The sequence below is a fragment of the Coregonus clupeaformis genome, chromosome 40 (assembly GCF_020615455.1).
Source record: "Coregonus clupeaformis isolate EN_2021a chromosome 40, ASM2061545v1, whole genome shotgun sequence".
NCBI lineage: Eukaryota > Metazoa > Chordata > Actinopteri > Salmoniformes > Salmonidae > Coregonus > Coregonus clupeaformis.
The window spans coordinates 17,691,208-17,713,180 of NC_059231.1; the positions used below are offsets into that span (position 1 = coordinate 17,691,208).

General features: G+C 45.6%; 1 protein-coding gene across 1 annotated transcript in view; it reads left to right on the forward strand.

The window, feature by feature from the left end:
* Positions 1–21,973, forward strand: part of LOC121554878 (solute carrier family 49 member 4 homolog) — an 87,477-nt gene that overhangs the window by 6,227 nt on the left and 59,277 nt on the right. Inside the window, exon 2 of the mRNA XM_041868598.2 lies at positions 2,836–2,929. Within this exon, the coding sequence (XP_041724532.1) occupies positions 2,836–2,929 (94 nt within the window). The remainder of the gene's footprint in view (positions 1–2,835; positions 2,930–21,973) is intronic.

Here is a 21,973-nt window from a genome sequence, read left to right on the forward strand (position 1 = left end):
TAATATGAGTAGTATTTGATTTCAATAATCCAAATATAAAACTATAAACTAGCAGAGAACTTTAATATGCCCATAGAGTATATTATGTTCAACAATATATAGAAAAATTAGCCAAATCAAAAATGGTATATTTGTCAATATTCATAAATGTACAGTACCAGTCAAAAGTTTGGACACACCTACTCATTCAAGGGATTTTCTTTATTTGTACTATTTTCTACATTGTAGAATAATAATAAAGACATCAAAACTATGAAATAACACATATGGAATCATGTAGTAACCAAAAAAAGTGTTAAACAAATCTAAATATATTTTTTATTTGAGATTCTTCAAATAGCCACCCTTTGCCTTGATGACAGCTTTGCACACTTTTGGCATTCTCTCAACTAGCATCACCTGGAATGCTTTTCCAAAAGTCTTGAAGGAGTTCCCACATATGCTGAGCACTTGTTGGCTGCTTTTCCTTCACTCTGCGGTCCGACTCATCCCAAACCATCTCAATTGGATTGAGGTCGGGGATTGTGAAGGCCAAGTCATCTGATGCAGCACTCCATCACTCTCCTTCTTGGTTAAATAGCCCTTACAAAGCCTGGAGGTGTATTGGGTCATTGTCCTGTTGAAAAACAAATGATATTCCCATTAAGCCCAAACCAGATGGGATGGTGTATTGCTGAGAAGTGCTGTGGGAGCCATGCTGGTTAAGTGTGCCTTAAATTCTAAATAAATTACATACAGTGTCACCAGCAAAGCACCTCCACACCATATCACCTCTTCCTCCATGCTTTACACATGCGAACTACACATGCGGAGATCATCCGTTCACCCACACAGCGTCTCACAAAGACACGGCGGTTGGAACCAAAAATCTCCAATTTGGACTCCAGACCAAAGGACACATTTCCACCGGTTTAATGTCCATTGCTCGTGTTTCTTGGCCCAAGCAACTATTTTCTTCTTATTGGTGTCCTTTAGTAGTGGTTTCTTAACAGCAATTCGACCATGAAGGCCTGATTCGCACAGTCTCCTCTGAACATTTGATGTTGAGATGTGTCTGTGACTTGAACTCTGAAGCATTTATTTGGGCTGCAATTTCTGAGGCTGGTAACTCTAATGAACGTATCCTCTGCAGCAGAGGTAACTCTGGGTCTTCCATTCTTGTGGTGGTCCTCATGAGAGCCAGTTTCATCATAGCGCTTGATGGTTTTTGCGACTGCACTTGAATAAACTTTATAAGTTCTTGAAATGTTCCATATTGACTGACCTTCATGTCTTAAAGTAATGATGGACTGTTGTTTCTCTTTGCTTTTTTGAGCTGTTCTTGCCATAATATGGATTTGGTCTTTTACCAAATAGGGCTTTCTTCTGTATACCCCCCCTACCTTGTCACAACACAACTAATTGGCTCAAACTCATTAAGAAGGAAAGAAATTCCACAAATTAACTTTTAAGAAGGCACACCTGTTAATTGAAATGCATTCCAGGTGACTACCTCATGAAGCTGGTTGAGAGAATGCCAAGAGTGTGCAAAGCTGTCATCAAGGCAAAGGGTGGCTATTTGAAGAATCTCAAATATAAAATATATTTTGATTTGTTTAACACTTTTTTGGTTACTACATGATTCCATGTGTTATTTCATAGTTTTGATGTCTTCACTATTATTCTACAATGTAAAAAATTGTATAAAATAAAGAAAAACCCTTGAATGAGTAGGTGTCCAAACTTTAGACTGGTAGTGTATGTAAGAAGTGTGTTTTTTAAATCAAAATACTACTCATTTTACAAAGCTTTGTAGCACCTAAAGATATCATTTCATATAGTCTTAAAGGAGGCCTGGGTGAGGCCAAAATGTTACAAACTACAATTGCAATTACAAAAGTAATTCTCAAATATATGTAAACTCTCCTACCTCTAAAGGATCCTACTATGGATACAATTTCTTGAAAATCCCCCAAATCATGGTATTTCTCTGTTCTAGTTTCGTGAGGAATCTCCCTGCTATAGTATGTAGGCCAAACCAGATGAAAGGCAGCTGTAGCGACTGCCTGGTAGAGATTAGAATGAAAGTTATTTTGTACACAAAGAATCCACATACCAGCATCTGCCGTTGTTTAGTCGTGCCCTCTTTAGTACAGAGAAATAGGCCAATCTGACAGACAGGAACAGAGTGTTCCTAACAGGAACCCGAAGAAACATTGAGACACCGATATTTCTCTGCATTTCATATCAGATCAAAGTAAAAATAATAATATTATGCCATTTAGCAGACGCTTTTATCCAAAGCAACTTACAGTCATGCGTGCATACATTTATTTTATTTTTTTTGTGTATGGGTGGTCCCGGGGATCGAACCCACTACCTTGGCGTTACAAGCGCCGTGCTCTACCAGCTGAGCTACAGAGGACCACAAGTCATATTTTAGTTTGTAATTCTAGTAATTTGTTACCAATAATTGTGTACTTTCTCGACTCGTGACTCTCACTCATCACTACCAAGAGGAAATGAGAGAACAGAGAACAGATAATGACTCTATGGGAACAGAAGTTCCCTTAAATGAAGGTCATGTGGTGGAAACTGAAAATGTAGGCTTAAGTCAGACAGAAAGCTGAATATCTCTGGGTTTTGTATAAGGAACAGAATTGGGATGTTGTGGTTTGGAGGGAGATGACTGGGGACTCGTGATTCATATTTGGGATAATGTATAGAATGAGGTCTCAACAATTATACAAAATAACCTCCACCTTTTCTCTCTGTACTCCCCACCCCAAATCTCTCCCCACCCACCTCTCCCCATTTCACCTCTCCCCTCTCCACCTCTCCCCTCCTGTGCTGCAGGTCTGCGGGCGTCTCTTTTACTGTCAGCCTTCTTCATGGTGCTGGGGGCTGCGCTGCGAAGTGTCCCTGTAACAGACCTCCAACTAAGGCGATGGTAACACCCCACACACCCCCTCATAACCAGAGCTGTACTGTATACACTCTTTATAAAACGGGTTGTTTGGAACCTGGCAATACTTTCCCATACAAAATCATGCCCCATATAGGGCTGTGGTGGTCATGACATTTTGTCTGCCAGTTATTGTCATGCGAGAGACATTGTACAGTAACTACCTGTGTTTCTGTCTGAAAGTTGGCTATGTTGCCTTTTCTATTTTTGTAATGAACATGTGAACTATGCTAAGATGAGAAAGAATCATGTCCTCACGATAATTGACCATTAATTAACATAAACACGTTTAGCATCTCCAGGCCTCCACGCATACAAGCCTCATACAAGCCACTGATGCATGCCTTTGGAACATCTATGTCATGAGCCCTCTCACTCCACCGGGTTACCACCTTAATGTGTTTCCACTATCTTCCACTCTGCTCATCTCTCTCTCTCTACTCAGCCTAACTAGCTCCACCTGTCCCTGCTCTGCTCGGCTCTAATTACTCTGCCAGCTGCGCTGCATTACCCACTAACCTCTCCCAGTATTTAAAGTCCTGTCTTTCAGCTCTCCTTTGTCAGATCGTCTGCAAAGCTCACACCCGGAACCTGTGTGCTCGCGCTTCTGGCTCACCCTTGTTTTGTGACCCCGGACCTGCCTGATTCTTGGATACTCTTCTGCCCCAGGAAAACCAGACCGGCTTTCTGCCTTTACGACTCCTGACTACTCTTCGACCCCGGTAACTCTGACCAGCCTTCTGCCTTGCTACAACGTATTTGGATTTCCCTTGAACTGTACTTCTGCCTTGTTTCATCCGCCCGTTGTGTCTGTGTTTCCTCCCCCAGGACTTCTGGACCACCAACCACCGGCGTCATCGGACGCATCGCTGCCACTGGGGGGGCACAGACCCAGCACATTGGACGGGATAACCCCTGGAGCCTTCACTCACTCCCTACTTCCCTTTTCCCTTAAGTTTTAATAAACTTTCTGGTGTGACGCAATTGTGGTCCTCTTGTCGTCTGTCTGAACCGTGACAGTACGATCTGACCATCATGGACTCAGCGCACACTTCCCCCCGACATGGAAACCGAAGAACCTGAGCAACCCACCGCCATGCTACGCCTGGAACACACTGAGAGAGAGCTAGGCCGCATGAGCGGCGACATCACCTCTCTGCTTCAGGTCGGCCACCAACAGCATCAGCAGTTCCAGCAGCACCAGCAGCAGTCCCAGCAGCAGCAACAACAACTCGCCAGGATCATCCAACTCCTCACCAACCTTACCCCAGCCAGTCTGCCCACCAGCCCTGCCTCCGAGTTACCTGCCCCGGTCATTGCAGCCGCTGCCCCGGAACCCAAGATTGGAAACCCCGAGCGGTTCAACGGCGATTCTACCCAGGTCCGGCCATTCCTGACTAGCTGCCGACTTCAGTTCTCCTTGCAGCCAAGGACCTTCGCCACGGAGGGGGCTAGGGTCGGGTATGCCATCACTCACCTGACGGGCCGAGCTCGACTCTGGGGAACAGCAGAGTTCGAACGTCAAACCCCCGCATGTGCAACCTTCGACCTGTTTGCTGAGGAGATGCTGAAGGTGTTTGACCTGGATTCACCAACCGCAGAGGCGTCTCGTGAACTGTTCAGTATTCGACAAGGCAGACGTACAGTCGCAGACCATTCCATCGACTTCCGAACCCTGGCAAGACGAAGTTCTTGGAACACACCATCGTTGGTGGACGCGTTCTTCCATAGCTTGGCTGACTATATCAAGGACGAGTTGGTCTCCCATGAACTGCCTTCCACTCTTGATGAAGCCATCGCACTGACTGTCCGGATCGACAGAAGGATACAGACCCGTCGTCGTGAGAGGGGGCGCCAAGGTCCACCAACTACCGGCATTCGGAGAGATCCGACTGGGCTCCTGTCAGCTACTGCCACTCACCCAAGTCAGCTTGATCAGTCTGAGCCTATGGAGATTGGGCGAGCCTCTCTCACTCCTGCAGAGCGCCAGCGCCGCTTCACCTCAAACCTCTGCCTCTATTGTGGAGGTGATGGACATCGTGTGGTAACCTGCCCTTTAAGCCGAAGCTCACCGGGCATAGGGGGAGTCCGGTTGAGCTCAATGACCATCCAGTCCTCCGACCGCAAACCCTTGCTGCAAGTTCACCTCCGCCTCTCTGACTCAACTCACACCCTGGCTGCTCTGGTGGATTCTGGCGCCGAAGCCAACATAATGGACATCAAGCTGGCACGCCAACTGGGACTGGAGAACCTCCGTTTGACCCCTCCTATTCCTGCCCGGGCACTGGACGGACACTTACTCGGATCGGTCACTCATGTCACGGCCCCGGTCTTGATGGGTCTGTCCGGAAACCATCAAGAAACTATCCAGTTTCACCTGCTCCCCTCTCCAGGCCAACCCCTCATCCTGGGTTACCCATGGCTCCGCCCGGCACAACCCTCAGCTCGACTGGGTGACCGGGGTGATCAGGGAGTGGGGAGAGGACTGCCACCGAACCTGCCTGCTTGCTGCCGCACTACCCCCCTCGGCCAGTACCTACTAACTCCGCTCCTGACCTCTCCCATGTCCCAGAATGCTACCATGGTCTCAGAGAAGTGTTTAACAAAGCAAGAGCCACATCTCTGCCCCCTCACCGACCGTACGACTGTGCCATCGACCTCCTCCCTGGAACAGCCCCTCCAAGGGGCCGTCTTTATTCGTTGTCTGCTCCTGAAAGAAGGTCCATGGAGGACTACATCAATGACTCTCTGTCCACAGGATTGATCCGTTCATCTTCATCTCCGGCTGGTGCTGGCTTCTTCTTTGTGGGGAAGAGGGACGGATCTCTTCGCCCCTGCATCGACTACAGGGGACTCAACGACATCACAGTGAAGAACCGTTACCCTCTCCCTCTGCTCACCTCTGCTTTTGAGTTGCTCCAGGGAGCCACTGTTTTTACCAAGTTGGATCTCAGAAACGCTTACCACCTAGTGCGGATCCGGGGAGGGAGATGAATGGAAGACCGCATTCAATACACCAACAGGCCACTACGAGTATCTGGTTATGCCTTTTGGCCTCACCAATGCTCCTGCTGTGTTCCAGGCTCTAGTGAATGATGTACTGCGGGACATGTTAAACAAGTTTGTCTTCGTTTACCTGGATGACATCTTAATCTACTCCAGAAACCTGTCTGAACACACCCGCCATGTCCAGCAAGTCCTTCATCGTCTTCTGGAGAATTCCCTCTACGCCAAGGCAGAGAAATGTGAGTTTCACGTCAAGACAGTGGCCTTCCTGGGGTACATAGTGGCAGAGGGAAGTATCCAAATGGATCCTGCCAAAGTATCAGCAGTCACTTCATGGCCAGTTCCGGAGAACAGAAAGAAGCTGCAACAGTTTCTGGGGTTTGCTAACTTCTATAGAAAGTTTATCCGGAACTACAGTACCGTTGCTGCCCCTCTCACTGCTCTAACCAGCACCAAGCAACCCTTCACCTGGACCCCAGCAGCCGACAAGGCCTTCAGTACCCTCAAGGTAAGGTTCACCTCCGCTCCCATCCTCCAGATGCCTGACGTGGACCGGCAATTCATTGTGGAGGTGGACGCCTCGGATGTGGGAGTTGGTGCTGTGATTTCTCAGTGGGCTGCGGAGGATAGGAAGCTCCATCCCTGTGCCTTTTTCTCACGTCGGTTGTCCCCCTCTGAGTGCAATTACGACATAGGGAACCGAGAGCTGCTGGCTGTGAAGCTTGCCTTGGAGGAGTGGCGTCACTGGCTGGAGGGGTCCACCATTCCATTTCTCGTTTGGACCGATCATAAGAACTTGGAGTACATCCGCACGGCCAAACGGTTGAACTCCAGGCAGTCCCGCTGGGCCCTGTTCTTCACCAGGTTTAATTTCACTCTGTCATACCGGCCTGGATCACGCAACACCAAGCCAGACGCCCTCTCCCGTCAATTCCAGAAGGATGACAACCCCTCCAAGGATCCTGTGTCGATTCTGCCAAGTCCCTGCATCGTAGCAGCTCTGACCTGGGCTGTTGAGGAACAGGTGCTGGAAGCTCTCCGTAACCAGCCCGGTCCCAGCACTTGCCCAGCTGACCGCTTTTTGTCCCCGAAAACCTAAGGTCCCAGGTCGTTCAGTGGGGACATGACTCCCCGCCTAGCTTGTCACCCTGGCTCCACCCGCACTTACAACCTGCTCGCCCAGAGGTTCTGGTGGCCCGCTCTGAGAAAGGATGTACGGGAATTCGTCCCAAGCCTGCCCCATCTGCAACCAACACAAGTCGTCCTGCCAGCCCCCAGCCGGATTGCTGCAGCCCCTGCCTGTGCCCAGACGTCCCTGGTCTCACATCGCCCTTGACTTTGTCACGGGGCTGCCCCCCTTCAAGGGGCAAGACCGTCATTCTCACCATAGTTGACCGATTCAGCAAGATGGCACACTTCATTCCCCTCCCCAAGCTCCCAACCGCCAAGGAGACCGCCCAGGTGGTCCTGGAACACGTCTTCCGGATCCACGGACTGCCAAAGGATGTAGTTTCTGACCGTGGTCCACAATTCTCCTCCGCTTTTTGGAAGGAGTTCTGTCACCTGCTGGGAGCCACAGTCAGTCTGACTTCGGATTCCATCCCCAATCCAATGGGCAGTCAGAGCGGGCAAATCAGGAGCTCGAGAAGGCACTGCGATGCATGACTTCACGCAACCCCCACTCCTGGTCGCAGCAATTGACATGGGTGGAGTACGCACACAATTCTCTGACCTGCTCTGCCATCGGTATGTCCCCTTTCCAATGTGTTTATGGATACCAGCCTCCTCTATTTGCCAGTCAGGAAGGGGAGGTTACTTGCCCATCTGCACTTGCGTTTGCCCGTCGATGTCGCCGCACCTGGTCACAGGCCCGAGCCACACTTCTCAGATCCGTTGCCAGCTACACTACCGGGGCCAACCGTCGGAGAATCCCTGCTCCCACCTACCATGTTGGTCAAAGGGTGTGGTTGTCGTCAAGGAACCTGCCACTCAGGGTGGAGTCGCAGAAGTTGGCACCTCGGTTCATTGGCCCATTCCCTATCATAAGAGTGATTAGCCCAACTGCTGTCCGGCTCCAACTGCCTAATTCCATGAGGGTGCACCCCACTTTCCATGTGTCTAAGATTAAGCCCATTCATGAGAGTCCGCTGGTCCCTGCTGCGCCTTGTCCTCCTCCTCCACAGCTCGTCGATGGTGGTCTGGTTTACACCGTCCGCCGCCTGCTTCGGTCCAGACGGAGGGGTAGGGGTCTCCAGTACCTCATTGACTGGGAGGGCTATGGACCTGAGGAAAGGACCTGGGTGCCAGCTAGTCGGATTGTGGATAGGACTCTCATCACCGCCTTCCACCAACGGCATCCTGATCAACCTGCAATCCGTAGGGGCCGCCCCAGAGGGATCCCTAACCGTCCTGCCCGCTCGGCTTCCTGTCCTGTGCCTGATCCTGTCTCGGGACCTGTCCCATCTCCCGACCACGGCCCTCCGGCTTCCTCCGAGGATGAGGGCGTTCGCTCGGACCGTTCGGAGGAGTTCTAGCCCTCCTCCGGCTCCCCTCCTCCGCCCGGCGTGGTGTTGCTCTTGGGACTTCTGGGGCCGTCCCTTGGGGGGGTTCTGTCATGAGCCCTCTCACTCCACCGGGTTACCACCTTAATGTGTTTCCACTATCTTCCACTCTGCTCATCTCTCTCTCTCTACTCAGCCTAACTAGCTCCACCTGTCCCTGCTCTGCTCGGCTCTAATTACTCTGCCAGCTGCGCTGCATTACCCACTAACCTCTCCCAGTATTTAAAGTCCTGTCTTTCAGCTCTCCTTTGTCAGATCGTCTGCAAAGCTCACACCCCGGAACCTGTGTGCTCGCGCTTCTGGCTCACCCTTGTTTTGTGACCCCCGGACCTGCCTGATTCTTGGATACTCTTCTGCCCCAGGAAAACCAGACCGGCTTTCTGCCTTTACGACTCCTGACTACTCTTCGACCCCGGTAACTCTGACCAGCCTTCTGCCTTGCTACAACGTATTTGGATTTCCCTTGAACTGTACTTCTGCCTTGTTTCATCCGCCCCGTTGTGTCTGTGTTTCCTCCCCCCCCAGGACTTCTGGACCACCAACCACCGGCGTCATCGGACGCATCGCTGCCACTGGGGGGGGGCACAGACCCAGCACATTGGACGGGATAACCCCTGGAGCCTTCACTCACTCCCTACTTCCCTTTTCCCTTAAGTTTTAATAAACTTTCTGGTGTGACGCAATTGTGGTCCTCTTGTCGTCTGTCTGAACCGTGACAATCTACATTTAAAAAAGTCTAATAATAATAATCAGGTCTAAAGAAACATTATGATACGTATGAAGAAAATGTATTTCAGAAGAACAGAATATGAGTTGGCCTACTGTATGTTATCTGACTATGCTCCATGCCATAGGCTGTAGGCTTGTTCATTTAGCAGACAAGATATTCGTATAAGTCCCGTGCCATTATTTTATATTATAAACTGGGTGATTCGAGCCCTGAAAACGGATTGGCTGAAAGTCGTGGTATATCAGACCGTATACCACAACATTTATTTTTACTGCTCTAATCAGGTTGGAAACCAGTTTATCATAGCAATAAGGCACCTCGGGGGATTGTGGTATATTGCCAATATACCACGGCTAAGGGCTGTATCCAGGCACTCCGCGTTGCGTTGTGCTTAAGAACAGCCCTTACCTGTGGTTTAGACCACACCCCCTCCAGCCTTATCGCTTAATTAGGATTTTATAGTAACAAGAATATAATTGAACTTAGCTGAATAAAATAGAAAGGATATTTTTCCCATTCCAGAGCGAGTGCACATGCATATGAAGTGGCTGTGTTGAGCATAAAAGCGATCATTTGAAACAGGTCCTATACGCTAGATTTAGAGTTATTTGGAAACTTTCGTTGTGAATGATACAAACCTTAGAATGTCTTAGAAATCAAAACATATATGGGCTGCATGATGCGATCATTTGAAACAGGTCATACACGCTAGATTCAGAATTATTTGGCAACTTTAGTTGTGAACGATAGTTGTGAACGATAGAATGTCTTAGAAATCAAAACATATATGGGCTGCATGATGTGACTATAGGCTATTGATGATTTGAGAAAGTCGCAAAAAAAAGCTTGCGCGCTGTTCCTTGCTTCAGGCTGCACAGCTGTTCTCTCATCAAGTAATCATATTTTCACCCATCAGACTATTCTCAATTTAATCTAATCTTTACTAATATGTCAAATTGATTTTGATTTAGAATGGCCCATTATCAAGTGGGCAGGAACAGGGGCAGGGGGAAAATACATGTCATCCATATGCACTAGAATAGCGAATAGAGGTCACTTTCCAGCCAGTTGCTGGGTAGGATATTTCACTCTACACATCAACCACTGTTTGAGAAGGATGCAGCCTCGCTGCGCCACAGGTGATATTCCGCCCAAACTCTGTATGCCATGGGCTCTCTAACCCTGTTCCTGCATCTACCCAGTGCTTCATTTGGGAAATCAAGTGAAGTCTGTTCAGTAACATCGAAACATATTTAATTAAACTGTTGACAGCCCCTCTCTCTGCGCGCTTGAGAAAGTAATGAAGGAGAGAGGGGAGGAGATGGAAACGCACGGTGGTAAAATATTCTGTAGCCAAAGGTAATGTGTCACCCAATTAATTATGAAAACATAAAAAATACCCTATTACTAGGCTATTCAAAATTAAATACAAATTCACTATAATTGTAGACTAACTGTAAGCCGCCCTGCACAATCAATGAACCAACAGCATCGCCTAGGCCTATACGGTTCTCTGCCATGTGTACAGTGAGGGAAAAAAGTATTTGATCCCCTGCTGATTTTGTACGTTTGCCCACTGACAAAGACATGATCAGTCTATAATTTTAATGGTAGGTTTATTTGAAAAGTGAGAGACAGAATAACAACAAAAAATTCCAGAAAAACGCATGTCGAAAATGTTGTAAATTGATTTGCATTTTAATGAGGGGAAATAAGTATTTGACCCCTCAGCAAAACATGACTTAGTACTTGGTGGCAAAACCCTTGTTGGCAATCACAGAGGTCAGACGTTTCTTGTAGTTGGCCACCAGGTTTACACACATCTCAGGAGGGATTTTGTCCCACTCCTCTTTGGAGATCTTCTCCAAGTCATTAAGGTTCCGAGGCTGACGTTTGGCAACTCGAACCTTCAGCTCCCTCCACAGATATCCTATGGGATTAAGGTCTGGAGACTGGCTAGGCCACTCCAGGACCTTAATGTGCTCTTCTTGAGCCACTCCTTTGTTGCCTTGGCCGTGTGTTTTGGGTCATTGTCATGCTGGAATACCCATCCACGACCCATTTTCAATGCCCTGGCTGAGGGAAGGAGGTTCTCACCCAAGATTTGACGGTACATGGCCCCGACCATCGTCCCTTTGATGCGGTGAAGTTGTCCTGTCCCCTTAGCAGAAAAACACCCCCAAAGTATAATGTTTCCACCTCCATGTTTGACGGTGGGGATGGTGTTCTGGGGGTCATAGGCAGCATTCCTCCTCCTCCAAACACGGCGAGTTGAGTTGATGCCAAAGAGCTCGATTTTGGTCTCATCTGACCACAACACTTTCACCCAGTTCTCCTCTGAATCATTCAGATGTTCATTGACAAACTTCAGACGGCCCTGTATATGTGCTTTCTTGAGCAGGGGGACCTTGCCGGCGCTGCAGGATTTCAGTCCTTCACGGCGTAGTGTGTTACCAATTGTTTTCTTGGTGACTATGGTCCTAGCTGCCTTGAGATCATTGACAAGATCCTCCCGTGTAGTTCTGGCTGATTCCTCACCGTTCTCATGATCATTGCAACTCCACGAGGTGAGATCTTGCATGGAGCCCCAGGCCGAGGGAGATTGACAGTTCTTTTGTGTTTCTTCCATTTGTGAATAATCGCACCAACTGTTGTCACCTTCTCACCAAGCTGCTTGGCGATGGTCTTGTAGCCCATTCCAGCCAAGTGTAGGTCTACAATCTTGTCCCTGACATCCTTGGAGAGCTCTTTGGTCTTGGCCATGGTGGAGAGTTTGGAATCTGATTGATTGATTGCTTCTGTGGACAGGTGTCTTTTATACAGGTAACAAGCTGAGATTAGGAGCACTCCCTTTAACACCTGGGAGCCAGAAATCTTTCTTATTGAGAGGGGGTCAAATATTTATTTCCCTCATTAAAATGCAAATCAATTTATAAAAATTTTTACATGCGTTTTTCTGGATTTTTTTGTTGTTATTCTGTCTCTCACTGTTCAAATAAACCTACCATTAAAATTATAGACTGATCATGTCTTTGTCAGTGGGCAAACGTACAAAATCAGCAGGGGATCAAATACTTTTTTCCCTCACTGTAGTATGCAGTAGGCTATGTATTGTATAACGGCACAATCATTATTTTAATTTTTTTGGGGCTTGGGCTCATATATAAACCTATGCGTATGCACATGGGTGTTTTGAATTAATCATCACCTTAGAAAGTGCTGTCCATTTCGTTGTGTTAGGCTTTGAAACAGCAGCCACAAGGACCTGTTGAACTTGTTGTTGAACTTCCTGCTTCAAATTGATCATCACAGTGAGGTGAGTTTTCAAAGCAGGATACTGTTTTGATGATAAGCGTTTTATGTGATTTTTGATTTCATTTGCATTGATGTCAGAGTGGTTAGAGGGACAATAGAGCACTGAGTACCAGGCCATTAGGACCAGATGGTCGTTAGCGAGTTGGGTATTACCAACACATGTCCAGAGTGCATAAGAGGAGATTACCGTGACTCAACGGTCACGTGGAATTTGACTGCGGTGTGGCAGTAATACGGTCACTGCAACAGCCCTAGACCTACAACTAAGGCGATGGTAACACCCCCTCACACCCCCTCACACCCAGAGCTGTGCTATACTCTCATTAAAAAACGGGTTGTTTGGAACCTGGCAATGCTTTCCCAAAATCATGCCCCATATATGTATTGGGTTGGAAGATTTTTCCTCTGGAAAAGTCTAATCAAAAGTAGGCTACACAGAATTGTATATATTTATTACAATTACCAATATTGTGAATAGCTATGGTAATTTGCTGGTTTCAGGGTGCCTGGTATTGCTTTTAAATTGCAGTTTTAGGGAGGAAAGAAATTACCCATCTACTCTAACATAGTTTTGATGAATGAAAGCATTTATAAATCGCTAGTTTGCCAGTCGTATTGTTGTGTTGCGGTATTGAACTGTCGTATTGAAATAGTTTCTGCTCTTTTTGAATGCCTCACAATAGCAGAGACCTGGAATGGGATTGAGGCGCACCATTTCCTCCAAGAGATTAGAATTCTATTTAAATAGTTGAATTGTGTTGTTTTCTGTTGCTCTTATCAACTATGGCTTTCATTCACACTTTCCTTTCTGTCATCCTGTTTTTTACCGTCTAAAATAAAATAAAAACCTGTCCTTTCTTTCATTGCTATTTTAAAATATAGGCAATATTTCCTCCTCTTTCTAAAACAGTACCAATGTGTTTGAAGGAGGCCCAGACAAGGTTATCTGAATTACTTTGGTGATAAAAGTAGTTTTATGACCTTCTCTATTGTTAATCTGCCACTTATTTCTTATTAGGCTCCACATTGACTTCTATTCGGGTGCTGCATTATTGGTATTTCAATTGAGGAAGGAAATTGTATTCTCTTAAATATAGCACTTTCAGCCACTGAATTTATGGTGTTAGGTTTGCTGATTTGGGGTCCAAAGAACAGATAAAAAAATGTGTTGTATTCTAACTGCACATTTTCTCTGAGTGTGATTGGATCTGTAAAATGAGGACCATTAGTTCAGTTTATTGCTACATTAATACAGACTAAAAAGACTAAAATAAATATACAAAGATTGGCTCTCATTCTAGGAGGGATACTTAGAAAATTATACTCATGAATGATTCCTTTATTATAGATAATTATATTCCACTAATTGAAAGTGTTTGCAGAGAAGTATGAACTTTTATATTGTGGTTGCCCCAGGCTTTGTTTGCCTGGTCCCAAATCTGTTTGTGCTGCCAGACAGATCTGGGACAAGACTAAGGCTGCACTTAACTGAAAACAACCTCTTCAGTCCTCCTCACTAGTCTTTAATTCTCACTGTAACCTTTATGCTTCAGAGGGCAGCTAAGTATGTAACAACAGAATATGTGTGCGTGCACCCGTACAAGTCTAGAGACCTGCATAAATCTGACTTAACAGTGTACATGTACTTGACCTGGGGTCATCCATAAGCATTCCAAAATATCTATGCCGTTGGTGTGGACAATTTTACAGTGACTAGGTCTCCTGGCTGAGTAGGGTATATGCTGTTGTACTCCGTCATTTGAGAAATACAGGGTCACGCGCCGAGGCATACGCCATCAAACAAGAGATGCGGTTGTAGTGGAGGGGTGTTTATTGGAGACAGAGATATAATGCAGTCAGTCAGGATGCCAACACAACAGCACTCCTCAGAGTATTCCCTGTGTTGATGTAGTATAACATCTCACCATCCAACTGAAATCCAGACAGCGTTGCTATATGGGGGTGATAAAGTGGCAATACATAAAGGTTTTATACCCATGCTATCCAAAGCACTAACCCTGAGAAGGCTGCCTTGCTCTCTCAGTTAATCACAGTTTCTGGGATAGGGCTGTGGCGGTCACGAAATTTAGTCAGCCGGTGATTGTCAAGCAAATAACTATCGGTCTCACGCTAATTGACTGTTAATTAACATAAATACATTTAGCATCTCCTGGCTTCCACACATAGCCTACAAGCCACTGATGCAGACTTTTGGTCTAATAAATCCATGTAATATAGCCTACACCTTCACAATAAATCCATTATTTATTTTAGACAGGTCTAAAGAAACAAAATAATAATAATAATAATAATAATAATATGCCATTTAGCAGACGCTTTTATCCAAAGCGACTTACAGTCATGTGCGCATACATTTTTACGTATGGGTGGTCCCGGGGATCGAACTCAATACCCTGGCATTACAAGCGCCATGCTCTATCAATTGAGCTACAGAGGACCAAACATGATATGAAGAAAATGTAGTCTGGTTCAGAAGAACAGAATAGCATACTCTTGAGTTGTCCATATGTTAGGCCCTGATCTGGCTATGCCATATGGCTGTGGGCTACGCTAGTTCATTTAGCAGACAAGATTTACTTAGAATTCCGTGGCATTATTTTATATTATTTTATAGTATGAAGAATACAATTGAACAAAGCTGAATAAAATAGAAAGGATATTTTCTCCAAACGATTTGAGGGAGTGCCCACATGCGGCTATTCTGTGTTGAGCGGTTAACAAAGAAATAGGTCCTCCTATATGCTTAATTTAGAGTTATTAATGTGACTTTAGTTGTTCTACCAACGTTGGGCTATATGTTTTGATTTTTAATATATTGTAAGGATGCAACTAATGATGATTTGAAAAAAGTTGCTTGAAAGGTATGAGCTCTGCTTAGTTTTTTGTGCAGGCTGTACACACTCTGACAGTCTCTCATTCACAATTTGAGAAGCACTTGATAATGCCTCGAATTTCCCGGCGGCATCCCCTTTGTGTGGCCACCCTAAAAAAATCCATGCCTTTTGCAGCCCTTCTCCTTGAGTCCTGCCTGCTCCGAAGCACCTCTCATCTCACTCACACGGCTCTCCATCACATGATCGGGTCTTTCTCACAGGCTACAAGTGAAGACAGACACATCGGAGATGCAACTGCGCGTGTCCTTATCCAATTCCGAGGTGCATATTGAAGATATTGGAACCACTGTCCACATTTACTTTTCGTCAGCCAACAAGATGAGGCCTAACGAACAGCAAAAGCACTAGCCTATGTCAATCTACTATCCCCCATAGTACAAAAGTTGACCTATTCTGTGTGAGAAATAAATATTCCAAACATAGTCTGGGACAGTTGTGGGATGCGATAGATCCCAAATTAGTAAAACCACTAGCATCCCAAAAACCTTTTTACGCAATGAGCCTGATGCAACAGATGAGAACTTTTAGCTTAAATGTTGATAAACTATTAGGCTATTTCTTCACAAAATAAGCGCAGCAATGTGCACACGGCAGTAGGCTTTAAGCTCGAATGTTCCATTAGCAGGAAAACACCATTATCAATGGTCACAAATGCGATTATGCATGTAATGCTTTTATTATAAAGGTGCATTTTTATGTTGTAAATTATCTTCCCCAAACTTGAAACTCATGCGCTGCATACAGTATGTATGCCAGTTAGGTTCTACACCCATTGTAAAGCGGATTAATGTGCTTCATTTTAAGAAGTTATTTGGCCACTTTAGTTATGATACAAACCATATCAAAACATATAGGGACGAAAAAGTCATGCAAAAAAAGATATTGTTTCATGTCTTAAACTGGGCATCATTCACAAGTGATAATATACAGTCGTGGTCAAAAGTTTTGAGAATGACACAAATATTAATTTTCACAAAGTCTACTGCCTCAGTTTTTATGATGGCAATTTGCATATACTCCAGAATGTTATGAAGAGTGATCAGATGAATTGCAATTAATTGCAAAGTCCCTCTTTGCCATGAAAATGAACTTAATCCCCAAAAAAACATTTCCACTGCATTTCAGCCCTGCCACAAAAGGACCAGCTGACATCATGTCAGTGTTCTCTCGTTAACACAGGTGAGAGTGTTGACGAGGACAAGGCTGGAGATCACTCTGTCATGCTGATTGAGTTAGAATAACAGACTGGAAGCTTTAAAAGGAGGGAGGTGCTTGAAATCCTTGTTCTTCCTCTGTTAACCATGGTTACCTGCAAGGAAACACGTGCCGTCATCATTGCTTTGCACAAAAAGGGCTTCACAGGCAAGGATATTGCTGCTAGTAAGATTGCACCTAAATCAACCATTTATCGGATCATCAAGAACTTCAAGGAGAGAGGTTCAATTGTTGTGAAGAAGGCTTCAGGGCGCCCAAGAAAGTCCAGCAAGCGCCAGAACCGTCTCCTAAAGTTGATTCAGCTGCGGGATCGGGGCACCACCAGTGCAGAGCTTGCTCAGGAATGGCAGCAGGCAGGTGTGAGTGCATCTGCACGCACAGTGAGGCGAAGACTTTTGGAGGATGGCCTGGTGTCAACATTTACATTTACATTTTAGTCATTTAGCAGACGCTCTTATCCAGAGCGACTTACAGTTAGTGAGTGCATACATTATTTTATTTTATTTTTTCATACTGGCCCCCCGTGGGAATCGAACCCACAACCCTGGCGTTGCAAACGCCATACTCTACCAACTGAGCTACATCCCTGCCGGCCATTCCCTCCCCTACCTGGACGACGCTGGGCCAATTGTGCGCCGCCCCATGGGTCTCCCGGTCTCGGCCGGCTACGACAGAGCCTGGATTCGAACCAGGATCTCTAGTGGCACAGCTAGCACTGCGATGCAGTGCCTTAGACCACTGCGCCACAGAGGTCAAGAAGGGCAGCGAGGAAGGCACTTCTCTCCAGGAAAAATATCAGGGACAGACTGATATTCAGCAAAAGGTACAGGGATTGGACTGCTGAGGACTGGGGTAAAGTTATTTTCTCTGATGAATTCCCTTTCTGATTGTTTGGGGCATCCGGAAAACACCTTGTCCGGAGAAGACAAGGTGAGCGCTACCATCAGTCCTGTGTCATGCCAACAGTAAAGCATCCTGAGACCATTCATGTGTGGGGTTGCTTCTCAGCCAAGGGAGTGGGCTCACTCACAATTTTGCCTAAGAACACAGCCATGAATAAAGAATGGTACCAACACATCCTCCGAGAGCAACTTCTCCCAACCATCCAAGAGCATTTTGGTGACGAACAATGCCTTTTCCAGCATGATGGAGCACCTTGCCATAAGGCAAAAGTGATAACTAAGTGGCTCGGGGAACAAAACATCGACATTTTGGGTCCATCGCCAGGAATCTCCCCAGACCTTAATCCCATTGAGAACTTGTGGTCGATCCTCAAGAGGCGGGTGGACAAACAAAACCCCACAAATTCTGACAAACTCCAAGCATTGATTATGCAAGAATGGGCTGCCATCAGTCAGGATGTGGCCCAGAAGTTAATTGACACCATGCCAGGGCGGATTGCAGAGGTCTTGAAAAAGAAGGGTCAACACTGCAAATATTGATTATTTGCATAAACTTAATGTAATTGTCAATAAAAGCCTTTGCCACTTATGGAATGCTTGTAATTATACTTCAGTAGACCATAGTAACATCTGACAAAAATATCTAAAAACACTGAAGCAGCAAACTTTGTGAAGACCAATACTTGTGTCATTCTCAAAGCTTTTGACCACGACTGTATAATTCACAAGTGATAGGCTAATATTGTCACCCATCAGACTATACTTGATTTAATCTTGTCTTTACATATACTAAATACTATATGTGTGAAATTCGTTTTGATTTAGAATGGACCATTATCATGCACCTGTCTCGAAACCGGGGTAGGGGGAAAAAATACATGTCATTTTTGACTGCCTTCATGACTCATGGCTGCCGGTGTGGCGGTAATACGGTCACCGCAACAGCCCTATTCTGGGATTACATTGTTAAACATCTTTAAGCTATACGGGACAAACAGTTCAAGACGGGCTCATCAAGCCAAACTCCTGTACTAATTCAGGGTTTGTAGTTGTAGTAGTAGAGTATATAACAGTTGAAATGCCAGTAAAGTGATGCTTTTATGATCAACGTTTGCCTTTTATTGGAAACACAATGGTGATGTAAAAATGTAGACCAAGAGTTCATGTACCGTAGATCATCAGACCTAGCTAGTGGAACACCTCCTTCATACCATGGCAACCAGTGAACCGTGATGTCCAGTGAGCTTTATAGTGCTTGAGAAAGCAGCTTTTGTGTATTTAAACCATAAAGTGGATTTATGAAGTTCCTCTGTGGGCTTTACATTTACCTGACCTTTGGGAGTTAGAGCATATAACCTGAGGTGACCTTTGACTCTTCCTTTGAGCCTTATATGATTCCTTATTATTTTCACTGAACCCTAAAGCTTTATTGTTTAACAGTTTGAGCAGTGCATCAACAGTACACTAAGTGTACAAAACATTAGGAACACCTGCTCTTTCCATGACATAGACTGACCAGGTGAAAGGTATAATCCCTTATTGATGTCACTTGTTAAATCCACTTCAATCAGTGTAGATGAAGGGGAGGAGACAGGTTAAAGAAGGATTTTTAAGCCTTGTGACAATTGAGACATGGATTGTGTATGTGTGCCATTCAGAGGTTGAATGGGCAAGACAAGAAAATTAAGTGCCTTTGAACAGGGTATGGTAGTAGGTGCCAGGTGCACCGGTTTGTGTCAAAAACTGCAATGCAGTTGGGTTTTTCACGCTCAACAGTTTCCCGTGTGTATCAAGAATGGTCCACCACCCAAAGGACATCCAGCCAACTTGACACAACTGTGGGAAGCATTGGAGTTAACATGGGCCAGCATCCCCGTGGAACGCTTTTGGCATCTTGTAGAGTCCATTCCCGACGAATTGAGGCTGTTCTGAGGGCAAAGGGGGGGTGCAACTCAATATTAGGAAGTTGTTCCTTATCTTTTGTACACTCTGAGTATATTATCCCTCCATAAACAGTTCCCAAAGTCACCAGCAGGTGTCACTCATTGCATTGTGAGTGCTTTTGCTGCACACAGGTCTATTAAATCAAATCAAATTTTATTTGTCACATGCTTCGTTAACAACAGGTGTAGACTAACAGTGAAATGCTTACTTACGGGTCCTTTTCCAACAATGCAGAATTAAAGATAATGATGATAAATATGTATAAAAAAATAGAAATAGTGACACAAGGAATAAATACACAGTGAATAACAATAACGAGTAAAAATAACATGGCTACATACAGGAAGTAGAAAATAACATGGCTACATACAGGGAGTACCAGTACCGAGTCGAAGTGCAGGGTGTACGAGGTAATTGAGGTAGCTATGTACATATAGGTAGGGGTAAAGTGACTAGGTAACAGGATAGATAATAGACAGATGTAGCAGCATTGTATGTGGTGAGTGTAAAAATGTGTGTGTGTGGAGTCAATATGCATGTGTGTGCATGTTATGTGTGGGCGTGTGTGTGTGTGTTGGGGTGTCAGTGTAAGTATGTGTGAGTGTGTGTGTGTGTGTGTGTGTATGTGTGTAGAGTCCAGTGTGTGTGCATAGAGTCAATGCAGGTAGTCCGGGTAGCCATTTGATTAGCTATTTAGCAGCCTTGTTTAGCAGTCTTATTGCTTGGGGGTAGAAGCTGTTCAGGGTCCTGTTGGTTCCAGACTTGGTGTATTGGTACCACTTGCCGTGCTCTGACAGAGAGTCTATGACTTCGGTGACTGGAGTCTTAAAAAATGTTTGGGGCCTTCCTCTGACACCGACTGGTATAGAGGTCCTGGATGGCAGGGAGCTCGGTCCCAGTGATGTACTGGGCCGTACTCACCACCAGTGTTCCCTCAAATATTTTGGGGCACTGAGCAAATTTTAGGTCTTATGAGTGGAAACTTGAACGTTGTGAGAATTTTCTGCAACTTCCAGCGCGTGTTTACAGTGAACACTGAGGCTGTACCCTTACAGTTTTAGACAGTAGCCAATAGGCTATTGTGTCTATTTGAGCATAATGTAGGCCTACCAACAAAACCAATGGAGCAAATCCCATAACATTCACATGGAAATAGCTTTTGATTTCTATGATATAGCCTACAGTAGCCTATATGTGGGGTTCAGTGCAGGCCAGACTTTTAAAAACGTTTTTACATTATGAAGGGCTTGACATTAATTATAGATTTTATACGTGGTCTGTAACACCATGGGCCAAATAGGGGACTGTACATTGCATCAGGGGTGCAACTATATATTTTTATATATATTTTTAATTTTATCCAGTCAGATTAACACTCCAAACAGCCTACCCAACCGCTCGGAGGCGTCCGCATGGTCCTAAAGCACACCGTTGCCTATTTTTGTATCACATTTCACTGATAAAACTGGGGGGGACAAAAGTGCAATTTCAGAATGTGGGGGGGAACATGTCCGTAGGTGATTGAAAGACCGCTCGAAGCTGCCTCCCCTCCTTGTTCGGGCAGGCTTCGGCGTTCGTCGTCACCGGCCTTCTAGCCACTGCCGCTCCTCATCTCATCATTCCATTTGTCTTGTCAATTACACACACCTGGTTCATTTCCCCTCATTAGTACATGTATAAGTGTTCCCTCTGCCCCCTTGTCCTTGTGGGTGATTGTTTCATGTGAGATGAGTGTAGCTCGGTGGAGCTACCTGTACTTTGTATTGCCGGGGTATATTTTCCCCATGTGCCTGTATTTGTTCCAGTGCGCCAGTTTTGCGCAATGGACTGTTGACGCAATCCAGCGTAACTGTGTACTACGGAATAAACTCTGTATTCTGTGATTTACCCTCCTGCGCCTGACTCCTTCAAATCGCCTATCACAGTGGGCTACCCCAGCCAATAGAATTCTACTCCGTTGCGCTCTGGCTCTGCTACAACAAAATCATAGACTCAATCTTGCAAAGTTAGATTTGTTTTGGTTTGTTGCATTGAAAAGGGGCTGATATAATGTTGATTCGATAACAGAAAAAACTTTCTATATAGTGAAAACTAATGGGGCGAACTCAGTGAAGTTCAATCTCTTGCGTCTCTGCGCGGCCTGGCATTTCTTCTGCGCGGCAGTCCTGGAGGAGGTGCGTGGCCGTGCACGCGCGCAGCTTAGAGGGAACATTGCTCACCACCCTGCACAGTTAAAGTTCTGAGACATGGGGTTTGTGTTATTGTCAACCCTACTGCTGCTGTGTACGTGTCTCACACACATACATATGTCATTTACATTTCTCTTTCAAGAGCGTGGGTGCTAGTGTTGTGATGGTGATTTAGATGTAGGTTAGCGTTTTTCATCTTGAATCTTGTTCTGGAGGCAGTTCTGCAGAGTGGTCACTAGCTGGCACAGCCAC